Genomic DNA, 14,617 nt, shown 5'->3' on the forward strand with positions numbered 1-14,617 from the left:
TTTACAGGCCCTCTCTGCATATTTAACTGGCTTAGTCCTCACAATAACTCTGTGACGTAGATGCTATTCTGTTACCATCCCTGTTTTACAGATAAGACATATGAGTACAGAGAAGTGACATAACTTGCCCAAGGCATATAGCTAGTAGGTGAGAGAGCTGGAATTTGCACCTGGGAGGCCTGGCCCCAGAGCCCACATTCATAACAGCTGCACTCTGCTGCTGTAATACTGGAGAGAGATGGGAGAAAGAATGCCCAGCCCTGTGTGACACTAGTCCTTTCTCTGTTCAGAAAGCACCGATCTCCCTAGGAACCTCATGCCATTCACCTTGGACATCACCTCCCCCTCCTCCCTCTGTCCCACTCTAGCCAATCCTGCTCATCCTCAGCTCTCCACTCAGGCTCTGTCCCCTCCAGAAGACTCCTCTGATGCCTTCAGTGCTTGTGGGCGACCTTTCTCAACCTCACTCAGGCCAGCGAGCTTCCTTCCATCAGAGAAGCTGTGCCTTACCCCCACACCAGTTTCCCTATTAGACTGTGTACTCCTCCAGGGCAGGAGCCACACTGACCACCCCCCACCCCCCACCCCCCGCCATGCTCTGGTCCCCATGCCTAGACCAGGAGTTGGTACACAGCCTCTGTTCAGTAAATGCTGGGTCAGCTGAGATCAGGGCCTGGGCTTGTGGCTCCTGTGCCAGCCAGACGTGGGGCAGAGCAGACCTCCTTGTCTCGGGCCACTGCCCCTACCCCCCAGCTAGCAGCCTGGCTGGGGTGGTAGGCTTCAGGTGGCATAGCACAGAAGTCGATGGGCCCCCTGGATGGGGATTGGCTGGGAGGCTCAGGGGCCAGTGCCATCACCTGGCTCTTCCTCCAGTTTGCAGATGGGGTGTACCTGGTGCTGCTCATGGGGCTCCTGGAGGGCTACTTTGTGCCCCTGCACAGCTTCTTCCTGACCCCGGACAGCTTTGAACAGAAGGTAAGGAGAAGGGACATCAAGGGAGGCCCCCTAGCCCACATCCCCTGACTCATGTGCCCACACCCATGCTGGGGCTATCCAGAAAAAAGGCAGAAGCTTCCCCTCTGCTCAACGTCTTCAGTGCCTGGAGGTGGGACCCATTATAAGAGCTGAGCTGGGAAGGAGCTACCTGCAGACCACTGGGCATCCCTGACTGCCTTTCCCTTCCCCTGAAGCCTGGCCCTGGTCCCCTGCCCTGTGTTCCTGTCAAGTGCCCCAGCCCAGCCTCCTCTCTCCCCAGAGATGACAAGGAAAGTGACTGTGAAGCTGGTCAGACCTGAGGCTCATGCTTAGCCTGGTTCCGATGGCCTCTCATAGGCTGCCACATCCTGCTCGCTACACAAAGGCATTTGGTCCACAGCAGAAAGCCTGCTCTGCCTGTTGAACATGTCCTGCCATCTGATTCTTCCAGACGTGTGCACTGACACCCCCAATTTGAAGTCCTGGCAGTTTACACAGGAACACAGTAGGATATGAAGGGAGTTTTGTGCTTCTCCAGGAGTGCTTCTCCAGGAGTGCTTCTCCCAACAGCAAGCTAGGTTCAGCTAGCTCACCCTCCCGGTGGCCTGCCCATTTTGGTAGCCATATTTCTCCTTGAAATTAGTTCAGCCTCTGTCCCTCTGGCTACAGTGCTGGGCTCCTTCACTTCCCAGGGCCAGGTCCTGGGGCTCCTGGGTGTGCAATGGTACATGCTGTCTGCATCTCTCTTGCCAGGTCTTGAATGTCTCCTTTGCCTTTGAGCTCATGCAAGATGGAGGGTTGGAAAAGCCAAAACCGCGGCCAGAAGGTACTTTGTTCTTTCCTGGGTTTGTGACAACAGAGTGAGACCCTCTCCCTGCACATGAGTACTCAGATTTTGTAGCAGAGGGAAGCATTTTCTGAAGCCTTCATTGCTGGGGAAGGTGGGACTCGGTGCAGCTGCTCAGTCCCAGAGACCCTTTGTGAGCTGCCAGCTGCACAGCCAGGGGAAGAAAAGAATCTGAAATCCCACACATGCCATGCATGGGATCACGGGGATCAGGGACCGAGCAGAACTGCTGCTGCAGGAACTGCCCTGTGCCCAATTTCCAGGTTTTCCTGTCCCTGCACAGGGTGCTGACCTGCCAAAGAGCTGTGTCCCCGCCAGTCGGGGTGAAGGTGCAGCGCAGACAGTTCTGGGCTGAGCAAAACTGCTTCTCTCCTTACAGATGCGGAGCTCTGCCTGCTCAGACTCTGTCTGAGGACAGGCCATGATTTGTGGGGTTTGGGTTGTAAATATAAGTCTGAGGGGAAATGCAGAAGGAACAAGTGCTTCTGCAGCCCTTGCATACTCGAGCTAAGAGTGCACACGTGCACTCGTGAGCAGAGGAGGCACACTTCTCTTAGTAGTCTTGGTACGGATGTTTGCTTTCTGCCCCTTACTGACTGAAGTATTCCATTTCACCAGAGCTGGCAGGTCACCACTGTGCTGCAGATAATCTCCTGCATATGTCCCCTGGGAACACTGAGAATGCCATCTGTGGCCCTTTTGCTCGCACTTTTCTGGTAGTTTATAGGCAAGTGGATGAGTAGGAATGGTGGGCTCTCATGCCCCCTTCCTGCCTCTGCTCTGAGCTCCTCTATCCAAACCCCCACCTAGTGGGGGCCATGCCCTGGTCTAGTGGGCTTGAGACCCTGTAGACCATGATATAACAAGAGGGGTAAGACCTTCCTGAACCTCAAGGCATGTGTAGCCAACCAGGGAAGAGAAAAGTTGCAGCCAGTTAGCAAAATGAAATGACAGTCTTGGGAACTGTTACGAAAGAGGTACAAGGAAGAGTCTGTGAGGACTGAGGAGGTGATACCACTTCTGTCTTGGGGGAGGAACAGTTTGATGGAGACAGTGGGGCTCAACCATAAGGACCAGGTAGGGCTTTGGTATATGGAGACTGGGAGAGAAGTATGTGCATGCCACACAGAATGACAGCATGAGCAAAAGTCCCCCCTGGGGAAGAATGGGGACCCTGTCTCATGACTCCTTCCAGACTCGTTATCTATTGACTCTAGCCAACAAAGGTCAACTCCTGTTCTCATTTATTACCACCTTGTCCTAAGCCCCTGGTCAACTGAGACCTGGGGAGGGCCTCTAGTAAGGCTGGTGTCCCCCTGGGGCTCTCTCTTTGGCAAGGCCACTCCAGCCTTCCTAATGCCATTAGGAATGGACTCTTCTTGTTCTGTGGGCAGATGATGAGCACCCTGCTTCTGGGAGGACAGACACAGTGAGAAAGTTCTGACCATCATTTTGCTTCCACTTTCTTCAACCACTTAATATGAAACTTCCTGGTTACAGATTGGAAGTACTTCTGATATTTTAGAATTGGGATATTTCTTTCCCTTGGGACAGATAATTTTCCCAATATAAATCAATCTATAGGAATATTTTGGAATATAGGTATATTTTTATGCAATTATTAAGTTGCTGAATGTGAAACTAACAGACTGATGTGGATGGAAAAACACATGTTTTATTTGTTATGACACAGGGCATTATGCCCATGCTGCAAATTTCCAGTACGTAAAGGGGAATGGAAATAGCATTTTATGAAATTGTACTTTGAAAGAAGTGAATCCCAGCATTCCGTCTGGTTTTTATGCTTCTACCTGGAAAGTGAGATTTGGAAGTAAATGATGCAGACATTTCAAAGGGTGCCAATGTGGGTAATTCTTTGAGGGCATTTCAAAATCAAACTGGTTGTGGTGGAGGCATTTTTCATGGCAACATGTTTTTAAGGTCAGGAAAATGCATTCTCTGCTGTGCTGTTTAACACTCAAAGCTCTGTTGTGCCTTGAAATCCCCTAGAAACTGGGTTTGTATCTGAGATGACTTGCTGCCCAGGCTTCATGACTGTTTAGTGCCTGAGTTAGCGTAAGCCAAGGGTTAGCATCAAGTTCCTAACCGGTGGAGCAGTCGAAATAATGGCCAGGCATGGAAGCTCACACCTGTAATCCCAACACTTTGGGAGGCCAAGGTGGGCAGACGGCTTGAGCTCAGGAGTTTGAGACCAGCCTGGGCAACATAGTGAGACCCCACCTGTACAAAAAATACAAAAAAATCATCCAGGTGTAGTGGTGCATGCCTGTGGTCCCAGCTCCTCAGGAGGCTGAGGTGGAAGGGATCGCTTGAGCCTGCGAGGCGGAAGTTGCACCACTGCACTCCAGCCTGGGCAACAAAGTGAGACCCTGTCTCAAAGAAAAGAAAAGAAAAAAAAAGGAAAGAAAAAGAAATATTGTCATGCAGCTGGCAGCTTTTTATTTAGGGCATTGTGCCACATGTCTTCAAATGCACATGTCCACCCTGTTATCACCTTTCAAGTAGACTCATCATCAATTATGGTTAAGACTCCAGAATAACAGGCAGGCAGGGACTCAGAAGACATCTAGTACCAGGCAGGATTGAAGTCTGTAGGACTAAATATCTAAAATTTAAGAAGTCTTATAGCTGGGACCAGATGGCAAGCAATGCTGAAAAACCAAGCAGGTGATGGCAGCTTAGTTCCAGGTGATCACTTCATTTGGGGAAGACTTGGTCAGTGGCTGATAACATGGAAAATGTTCAACTCCCCCATTCCCCTTGGAGATAGTGTACGGAAGCCAATGGTGACAAACATTTAAAACTCTAATCATACCAAGTGTTAGCAAGGATGTAGAGCAACAGAAACTGCTGGTGTTCTAAATTGCTAGAACCATTTTATTTTTATTCAGTCCCTATTTAGCTGAAAGTAGAAAACAGTTTGTTCTCATCTAACATAGTTGAAGATTTGTAATACGCTATAAAATAATGTGGTAGACACCCCCTGCCAAAATAATGTGGTCTCCACCCCTGGCCAAAAAAGTCCAGGTCCTAATCCTCAGTACCTGTTCATGTGTTATCTTACATGGCAAAAGGGACTTTGCAGATGTGATTAAATTTAGGGTCTTGAGATGATGACATTATCTAGGTGGTCCCAATGTCATCACAGGGGTCCTTATTATAAGTCGAAGTGGGAGGCAGGAGTGTGAGGGTGATGTAGCATAAGAAAGGCTCACCCAACCATTGCTGGCTTTGGGGATGGAAGAGGGCTATGAGCCAGAGAATGCAGGCAACCCCAGAGGGTTAGAACATGAGTAACTGCCTTATGGCCACCTAACTTATTCCATCCCCCACTTGGAAAGAACAAGTGTAAGGATCTCCATTTAGAGCCTCCAGAAAAAAATGCAGCTGTGCTGACACCGTGATTTTATCTCAGTGAGATGGATTTGGGGCTTTTGATTTCTAGAATTCAGAGATAATATATTTATGTTGTTTTTAGGCCACCAAATGTGTGCTAATTTACTACAGCAGTAATAGGAAGTTAGCACACTCCTTGACTTAGCAATTCCATTCATAGGTATGTATGTCCATACACCAGGAGACAAGCCCAAGAATACCCATGATAGCATAGGCTGGAGTGTACATCCCAGTAGACTAGCTACATAAATTGGAGCATATTCATATCATGGATTATAATACAACCATGACAATAAAAAAGACTGAACTGAGAAGTCAGGGGAGGAACTTGTAGTTACTGTAGCCTGAAGAGATCAGTGACTATTCTCTGCAAAAAAGCAAGTGTAAAACTGGACAAAAATCATCAAAACAATGATTTTGAAGCACTGAAAATCTACCAGAGGTAGACAACAAATCAAGAGCTTTATTCTTTTTTTTTTTTTTTTTCTTGAGATGGAGTTTCGCTCTCCAGGCTGGAGTGCAATGGCATGGTCTCGGCTCACTGGAACCTTCCCCTCCCAGGTTCAAGAGATTCTCCTGCCTCAGCCTCCCAAGTAGCTGGGATTACAGGCTGCCACCACCACACCCAGCTAATTTTTGTATTTTTAGTAGAGACGGAGTTTCACCATGTTGGCCAGGCTGGTCTTGAACTCCTGATCTCAGGTGATCCGCCTGCCTCGGCTTCCCAAAGTGCTGGGATTACAGGCATGAGCCACCCTGCCCGGCCAAGAAGCTTTATCCTTGAACAATTATAGAATTATAGTTGGATAATTATAGCTATACCTCAGTAAAACTGTTAAAAAAAACAGACAGCTCATGTAACAACATAGATGAATCCTGTGAAATACAAAAAGAGGCAACATTCGAATCTACTGTTCAAGGGCACGTATGTTGATGCTAGGACTGGTAAGAAAAGCAAGGAAGTAATCATAAGTGTCAGCACAGTGGTTATATTTGGGGAATGAGAGAGGGAATGTAGAAGGGGGAGGGGATGCTTCTAGGGTACTGACCATGTTCTATTTTTGACAGGCAGGAGTTCATTTTCAAATATTTAAAACAGTACATATATGTTGCATGGTTTTTTTTCTGGATGTATGTCATATTTTAAAAAAATTTTTAATGACTTAAAAGTTTTTAAAAATAAATAAAGCAAATGGCAAACTCACCACCAGATAGGGCAGTAGGTCACCACGAAAAGGAGCATCTGTACAGCATGGATCCTGCCCCGGTGGGGAATAGAGAGCAGGTAGAGATGCGAGACAGGATGAGATAGAGGCGCGGGGAGGTCGGCTGGGGGCTAGAGCATAAGTAACCACCTAGTGGCCACCTAACTGATTCCAGCCCCCACCAGCTGCCAGCCCTGAGCCAGCAGGGGCCTCCCACCTTGGTCAAGGGGTTCAGAGACCGTGGGGGAAGGCTTCGGAGAAGGGCCTTCAGCAGTGCCTTGGGATGAAGGAAACTGTGGTGTCACAAATGGCCACAGAGGGCCTTGTCCCTTTGTGCAAAGACGGTTTCTGCTGGGAAGAGAGTTCCTCTCTTTCCTTTGGCCTCTGCATCCTTTAGAGATTCATGAACTCATTTTTGATGGTCCTCTCCTGATAGAAAGAGTCACTAATACCTCTGTGGGGGAGGAGCAAACAATGAGCCCTTTCCCCTTGGCCAGAAGCTGTTTTATCTCTAGAGCCACCTCTTCCTTGGCCCCAGGCTGTCAGACAGCCTCTGTTCTGGTGTATCTGACCAGAAGCCCCATAGTCCTGGCTGTCTGCCTCCAGAGAGGCGCCCTGGGCCAGCACACAGAGGCTATCAGAACTGAACTGAGTTGCTAATCACATAATTTATGAGAACAGGGCTTTGACGTGGCTCTGTTTATACAGCATGAAGTTACAATATATTCCCAGGAATCCACAGCCCTTCTCCTGGCTGAGATAGTCCAGTCTCCTTTTGGCCTACTAGTCTGCCTGGGACTACCTGGGGGCCCAGGTCTTGGCTTTCTTGATAAGAACAGGTGATAAGTGATAGGCAGTGTCTCTGACTGCTGTCTCCCCTATTCACCCGGCCCATCTGTTGGCATTAGTGGTGAAGGTGGTAAAGAAGCAACTCAGTTTTCCAAGGAGCAGGGCTTAGTCCATGTGAATGATGCAGGCATTGTGCACTGCACAGACTGCACGGCTATACACAGCAGCTCTGCTAATGGGCAAAGATGGGAAAACAGAAAGAAAACTACCATTTAGGGGACCCTTAATATATTCTGGGTGTTTTTCATAAAGGTATTGCCCAATTTTACCAGTGAGAAAACTGATTCAGAGAATTTAAGTGACTGCCAGGGTCACACAGCTGGAGTGGAGATGGACTGCAAACTTCTGTGAACATAAAAATGTCACTTAGTAACCACTAAAATGGCCAGTTTAAAACATTCTCCCATATTGGACATTTTCTTTTTCTAGCAACCTCAGAACTCACCCACCTTTCAAAAGGGAAAACAAATCCCCGTGCCTCTATCAGTATCTGTCCTTCACCAGGCCCCCAAATTCCTCCTTTGTGACCCGTGCTCATGCCTCCACTTCTGATCTGCCCATGCTGTTATTAACATTTTACCTCCACCTGCTCTTGGCCTTGCTCTCTCCCAAGTCACCTGCTGGGCCTATGTTCCCTGGGAACTCTTTTCAGTCCTTAACCTCCTCGCCCTCTTGGGAGCACGTGGCCCTCTTGTCCGCCCTCTCTGGAATTTTTTTCCTTGGCTTCCAAGACACTGGGCAACCATTCATTCATGGATCTGTTAATATCCTTGGAGGGTCCATGCTCTCTGTGTTCAAGGAACCTACAGTCCAGGACAGAGGGAGATGTTAATCAATAAGCATACAAGTCACTGATTTACACCTGGAGTGAGTACTATGAAGGAAGCATGTGGGAGCTTTCAGAACATAAAACAGGACCCCTGCGCCCAGGCCGGGGTCAGGAAGGCCTCCCTCCAGGAGCCTGTGCTTTGAGCTGAGGTCTGCAGGAGGACCTAGAGCCAGCTATTTGGGAAGAGTGATCTAGATGTTGTAACAGCATGGGCGGAGGCCAAGCATGGCCCATGGGGAGGGTAGTGAAAGGAAGCCACAGTGACTGTGATACATAGTGAGGGAGGCAGTGTGGTACCAAATGAGAGTGGGAAGGTAGGCAGGTCGGGTCAGGTTACGCCTTACAAAGCCACAGTTTAGGATTTTGGACCTTCTAAGGGAAATAGTTGTATGGCCATACAAGCTGTGAGCTACACAGCTCCAAGGGGCTCTGTTTACCTTGCAGTCCATGACAGTGGTGCCCTGGAAGTGTGAATGATGTGCCTTGGAGTTGTGCAGTGCACATCCTGCACAGCCATGCCTGGAGGCCTATCATAGTCTGGCTCCAGTAGGTAGAATGGTTTGGAAAGGGTAAGGGGAGCTTATTAGGAGCCTGTTGCAGTAGCTCCAGGCCCACTTTACCTTCCCCTTTACACCCACTCCCTTGGCAAGCTCACCTTTGCCCCTCTCTGCCTTTCTAGCAGTTCCTCCCTGGAGTAACTTCCTGGTATTTGACTTGAGTGGAATTTAAGAAACACTCAACACCAAGCAGTCAGGGGAGGACAGGAATCGGCCTGGAGGGCATGGGATTCCATCTGGCAGAAGGTGATTCAGGGTGGGACTCCTGGCTCAGCATTAGCAAGGCAAGGTAGCAGGGCTCAGCCTCAAGCTGGGCCCCAGTTAGAGGTTCAGATATGTGATGAAGCACCATGGGAGCAGAAACAGAATCTGGGAGCTCCATGCCACTCCAGGCCTCTCCATGGGTCTCTGGAAGCCCCTGGTCTATCAGTAGGAGACCTTGGGCCCAGCCAGGGTGAAGCAGGGTTGGTCTATAACCAGGATAAGGCCTGGAGGGAGCAGGCAGGAGGGGCCCTGGGGTGGGGGGAACCTAAGGAGGTTCCCCCAAGCCCTGGGCCCTAGGCCTGGAGCTTGGGGCCTGAGCATGCCAGGCTGTGGCACTTCCAGTTGCAAGAATCCCAAGGCTAAATACAGAGTGATATAACGGACTTTAGAGACTGAGAATGGCACAGGCAGGAGCGGGCACAGGGATAAAGGAACTAATACATGTTAGGTACAATGTGCAGTACTTGGGTGATGGGCACACTAAAATCTCAGAATTCACTGCTATATAATTCATTCGTGTAACAGAAAACCACTGTACCCCAAAAGCTATTGAAATAAAAAATAAAATCTTTTTTTTTAAAGTCCCAAGGCTAAGACCTGGGAGCCCCTGGCTCCCCACTCTGCCTACTCTTGAAGGATCCCTGTGGGTATTGACCAGAGCATTGCTAGAATCCTGACACCTTCCCCCACCCCTTCTTTCCCAGTGGCTTGGTGTAATTTCTCCCATCTTTGAATCCCAGGGCATTTATTACCTTCTCTTAATCACCTACTTCATCTGACCTCCCATACGGTTGTTTTTTAATCATTTTTATTGTGAAAAATATCACATATACAGAAAGGTGCATGAAACATAAATGTACAGGTTAGTGAACTTTTACCAAGCGAGCCACCACGCAGCCACCACCCAGGACAAAGAAAAAAGTAATGCTGGCTCCCAAGAGCTCCCTTCAACTTGCCCTGCATCCTTTTTGAACATAACCTCTCCCTTCTCCCTAAAGGTAACCACTATTCTGAGTCCAGTCATCAAGGTTTTGCTTTGTTTTTGCTTTTCTTTATAATTTTATTACCTAAGTATGCATTCCTCAATAGTAGACAGAGTTCCATTTTTTTGTTTGTTTTCTCTTCTCCCACTCTTCAAAGGTTGGCTTTCTAGGAGAGTGACAGCAGAGGGACAAGAGCAGAGAGGGGGTCTTGTTGGGGGAGGGAGGAAGGTAGAGGAGCCAGCAGAGGGTTAGAGGAACAGCCAGAGAAAGTGGTGACCAGTAAATAGATGGATGAAGGGAGGAAGGGCTAAGCACAGTGTGTCAGTGAGTCATAGCTAGCCTGCCAGCTGCCAGTTTCCAGCCTCTAGCCTACAAAATCATGCAAGCTCTGTAACTTGGAATTCAAGGCCTTTCGGGATCCAGCCCCGTACACCCCAACCTCTCTAGCCATGGTAGCCTATTGGGAATTCTCCAGCATAGCTGGGTTTAGTAAGATACACTAAACTTTCCACATGGAATTCTTTGCCCACTTCTGTACCTGGAAAGCTCCTATTGCACAGGAAGGAAGGCAAAGAGGGAGGATGGGAAGATCCGGGGGGACGGAAGAAGGGAGGAATAGAGGGAGGGAAGGAGGATGGGAGGATCAGAGGAAAGGAGGGAGGATGGGAGGATTAGAGGGAGGGAGGGAGGAAGTGAGCGAGAGAGGGAATGGTAGCATAGAAGCTGAGGAACCTCCAGCTGAAGTTTTAGCACCTCAAACCCTTCTGCCGTGCTGTATTCTTAATCGGAACCTGTCTGTCCCCCATGACGCCTATTTCCTGAGTACTCCTTGCAAGTCCCCCTTCTCTGCTAGGCACGCTTCTGTGAGGCAGCTTGAGTCCTAACGCACCCCCTGGTCTTCCACTGTAGCCCCAGGCCTTCCCCTCCTTTCCACCACCCATGGTTGGTTCTATGATGGAGATTGGAGGCAGTGGGCAAAGAGCCCCCGGGACAGGTGGGGATAGTGGGGAGGGTCAGGCCTTCTTATCTGGAGATGCTGTGCCCCAGCACCTCTACCCTCACTGCCCCCTGCTCTGAATTCTCGCTGCCCACTCTACCCATCCGCCCCGAACATGCTGGGTACATGGGATTGGGTGGTGGGTGGAAGGGAGAGGCAGTGTATGCCAGCTTTGGAACATGTGGCCCCATGGAAACAATTGGTGTTTTTTGTTTTCTACGCAGACATAGTCAACTGTGACCTGAAATCTACACTACGAGTGTTGTACAACCTCTTCACCAAGTACCGCAACGTGGAGTGAGGGGCTGCCCTGGGCCCCCCACTGCCCAAGAGTTCTTGCCGTTGGTGTACTGGACCCTCCTCTGAACTGCCTTACCCTGCTTATTCCTGTCTCTTGCACTGTGCTCTCCCACAAGTCCAGCTGCAACCCAGAGATAGTGGAAACTGAAATTAGGAAGGAAATCATCAATAACTCAGTGGGCTGACCCATCCCTCCCAGGCGCTGGGGACCAACCTAGCAATGAAGGTTGGGAAGGTTGTTCCCATCCTGGTGCCAGGTCCAGATTTCCCTCCATGATTTGGGAACCAGCTTAGGCAAAAGAGTCCCCACAAGATGAAAATAAAGATCCTAGTTACCATTCAAAAGATGCTAACTGTGTGTCAGGCCCCACACTAAGTGCTCTGCTCTGATATATATACTCAAGGCCATTAATCTTCAGGACTCCCATTGAAGTAGGTGTTTCATTCCCCTTTTACAGATGAGGAAACTAAGGCTTGGAGGTTAAATGACTTGCCAGAAGTTGGAAATTTTTTCCTCTTTGAACATAACCTCTCCCTTCTCCCTAAAGGTAACCACTATTCTGAGTCCAATCATCAAGGTTTTGCTTTTCTTTTTAGCTAAGTATGCATTCCTCAATAGTAGACAGTACAACATGTTTATAACAAGCCAATTATGTTCTTTGCATGTTCTAAAGTTGTGTATGTGTGTGCACATATGAGCACGTGCACATGTACACCTGAGCCAAAAACACGAGAACCCACTGATCTCACCACTGGGGCAAGCTAGGTCAGAGCTTAGTGATTCACACTGAAATTGGCAAATTGGATTTAACCCAATTAATAGTGTGTGTGTGGCAGGAGTCATGTCCCTCACATCCTTTGTACAAATGAAAATTACTCTTAATTCCTTCAGATTTATAATAACTCTGTACTTTGGTTTCAGGGTGACATTTGGGAAGGATTCTGTTTAGAATTAATGGAGTGGCACATTTTGCAGCCTTTTTGCTTGATTGCATGTAATGGAAATGCCCTATATTTTCCTGCAAAATAAGTACTAAATTCATTATCGTTAAGCAAATGTACAATATGCTCAGGCACCGCAGAGAGCTGGGCACGGGCCCATGTGAGCATCACTTTGGAAGTAGGGCTCTTCAACAGGGACCCTTGAACTTTAAAGAAAGGAACTTCTTTTTGCCTTCTAATTGATCATTTAGACTATTCTGGCTAAGTCTGCCCACATGTAATTACCGGCTAATTCAGGCGAGGAAAAATGTAAGTCATTTAGACCAAAGCCAAGCAGTTTCTTTGCGTGGGTTACTCAAGGGCTTGTGGTTACTTGTATCTCCTCTATGTGAACTTGACTTTGAAAGACAGAGCTCTAGTGTGCCAGCCTGCTAGGTCCTGTAAGAATAGGGAAGGGCGGAGGGGGGTGGGCAGTGACTAGGGGACGAGAAGCATGGGGAAAATATTTGCACTCTAAACATATAGAGATAGAGGTGGGGCTTGTGGTACTTAACACTTGTAGCCATCAACTGACTGAGACCTTGGGCTAAATAATCAATTGTGCTGATATTACATCTCGTTATGGAATGCTCCTAAATATGCCAGGTAGACACCAGCCCAAGTACCCTCCTCCAGAAGTCTGTGACTACCTTGTCACTACTTTAGGCCCATTCCACAAAGCCCATCTCTGGTTTGAGAAATTCATTTTGATCTGTATCTACACCACCCAAAGTTAGGCCTCCTCTAGTGTCCAAAACATTCCTTTCAGCCTTTTTATTTCTTACTGTACTGTCTCTTACTGTACTATCTATCTGCAGTAATTGAGGACCCATAAAATTTAGATAACTACATGTCTTTGCTCTTAGAATTGTCACTCAGCATAATGAGCATTTAACATACAAAGGCAATGTACTGTTTTGGGTTGATCTATGTAAAAGAATACAATTCTTTTTTACATAATTAGTGAAATTTTATTTTTTATTAGGAAACACTAAATAGTGTAATATTTCTTTTGCTTTTAAAAAAATTCCTGGTAGCAAATCAAGATAAATAATTGCTTCATTTTCTTGAGCAATACTGGAGCAGGATGAAGTAAGAGGAGTGCATTCATTTAAACATGCTTTGCTTTATGAATTTTGTCTCTTTTTTGGTCTTTTTCTCTTATATTCAAGTTACAAATGTACAAGTGTCCTTACTAAGAGTGCTCCTTTTCTATTTTACATATATACAGTATGAAAATACATTGGAACACTAGGAAAGTTTTTAAATAACAGTTCTAATTTATCAGAAAGTTGTGTTTTGGGATTGAGTTCTTTGTCTCAGCCCAGAATCCCAGGTCCTGGGCCTGGTTTTCTAATGCTGTCATCTCATTTCGATATTTTACTTTAGAATCTGGAATCTCCTACTTAATATATGACCATGACTTTGAAAGGCAAAAGAGGAATCCACAATAAATAAAACAAACTTAATCTTCATCTTTAAAAAAAAGAAAAAAGAAACCAAAATGAGAATCAACACTTTATAGGCTCACTGGGTTTTCTTTTCTTTTCTGTTAATTTGAACTCAGTTATTTTTCATGCTTAATACATACATGGTGCAAAATTTTAAAAGCGCAAATAGGTATCTAGCAGAAAACCTAAGCCTCCCTCTCTCCTCCGGCACCCATTACCTCTCCCTGGAGGCAACTGTTTTGATCCATTTCTTACACACACTGCCAGAGATACTCTAGGCATGTAAAGCACAAACATACATATAAAATCTGCGGGCTTCAAAAAATATAAGTAGGATGTCATCTATACTGTCATACACTTTGTTTTTTATCACTTAATGTTATATCTTGGATATTGTATTACCCTGGGTATTAAAAAGAACTCCTTTCACATTTTAAAATAACAATCTGAGCACTTCATAAATCCAAATGCGTATCTCCAGTCTGCTTGAGCTAGGAAAGGAAAAAAGCCCTAGCCGAAGGGGAAAGGCTGCCTAGACAATGATTTCAAAAGTAGAGTCTAAAACCTATGGGGTGCAGGACCAGAGGCTGGGGCGCATTATCAGAGGCATCCTCATGTGCCTCGAACCGAACGTTTTTAAGTCCTCTTTTGGAACTTTATGGTGAATTGTATGCAGATTGATGAAGGTTTCATTTTTATATATTACCAGGACTACGAATTTGTAATCCACTAAGCATCACAAAGGTTACTACATACGCTATAATACTGTGCTATAAAGTCTAGCTGCCAGCAATGCAGTGCTCGCCTGCTATATTAGAAGGCTCCAGTTTCACATGTGCAGGCACAGAGATGACATTTCCCGATCTGGGAGAAGGTTTCTTTATCAGCACATCATCAGTGTTGCCTCGAGTTGGTTGCAATTTTCAATTGCTGCTATTGGTACTTTTTAATTATGAATTACT

The 14,617-nt window shown here is 47.0% G+C and overlaps 1 protein-coding gene across 1 annotated transcript in view; it reads left to right on the forward strand.

Annotated features, from left to right (window-relative positions):
- The window catches only part of PARVA (parvin alpha), a 155,036-nt gene extending 140,942 nt beyond the window's left edge, over positions 1 to 14,094 (forward strand). The window contains exons 11-13 of the mRNA XM_003818174.5: positions 874 to 975; positions 1,729 to 1,801; positions 11,148 to 14,094. Coding sequence (XP_003818222.1) covers positions 874 to 975; positions 1,729 to 1,801; positions 11,148 to 11,224 — 252 coding nt within the window. The 3' untranslated portion in view covers positions 11,225 to 14,094. The remainder of the gene's footprint in view (positions 1 to 873; positions 976 to 1,728; positions 1,802 to 11,147) is intronic.
- The last annotated feature ends 523 nt before the right edge of the window (positions 14,095 to 14,617 follow it).

The sequence above is a fragment of the Pan paniscus genome, chromosome 9 (assembly GCF_029289425.2).
Source record: "Pan paniscus chromosome 9, NHGRI_mPanPan1-v2.0_pri, whole genome shotgun sequence".
Lineage (NCBI taxonomy): Eukaryota > Metazoa > Chordata > Mammalia > Primates > Hominidae > Pan > Pan paniscus.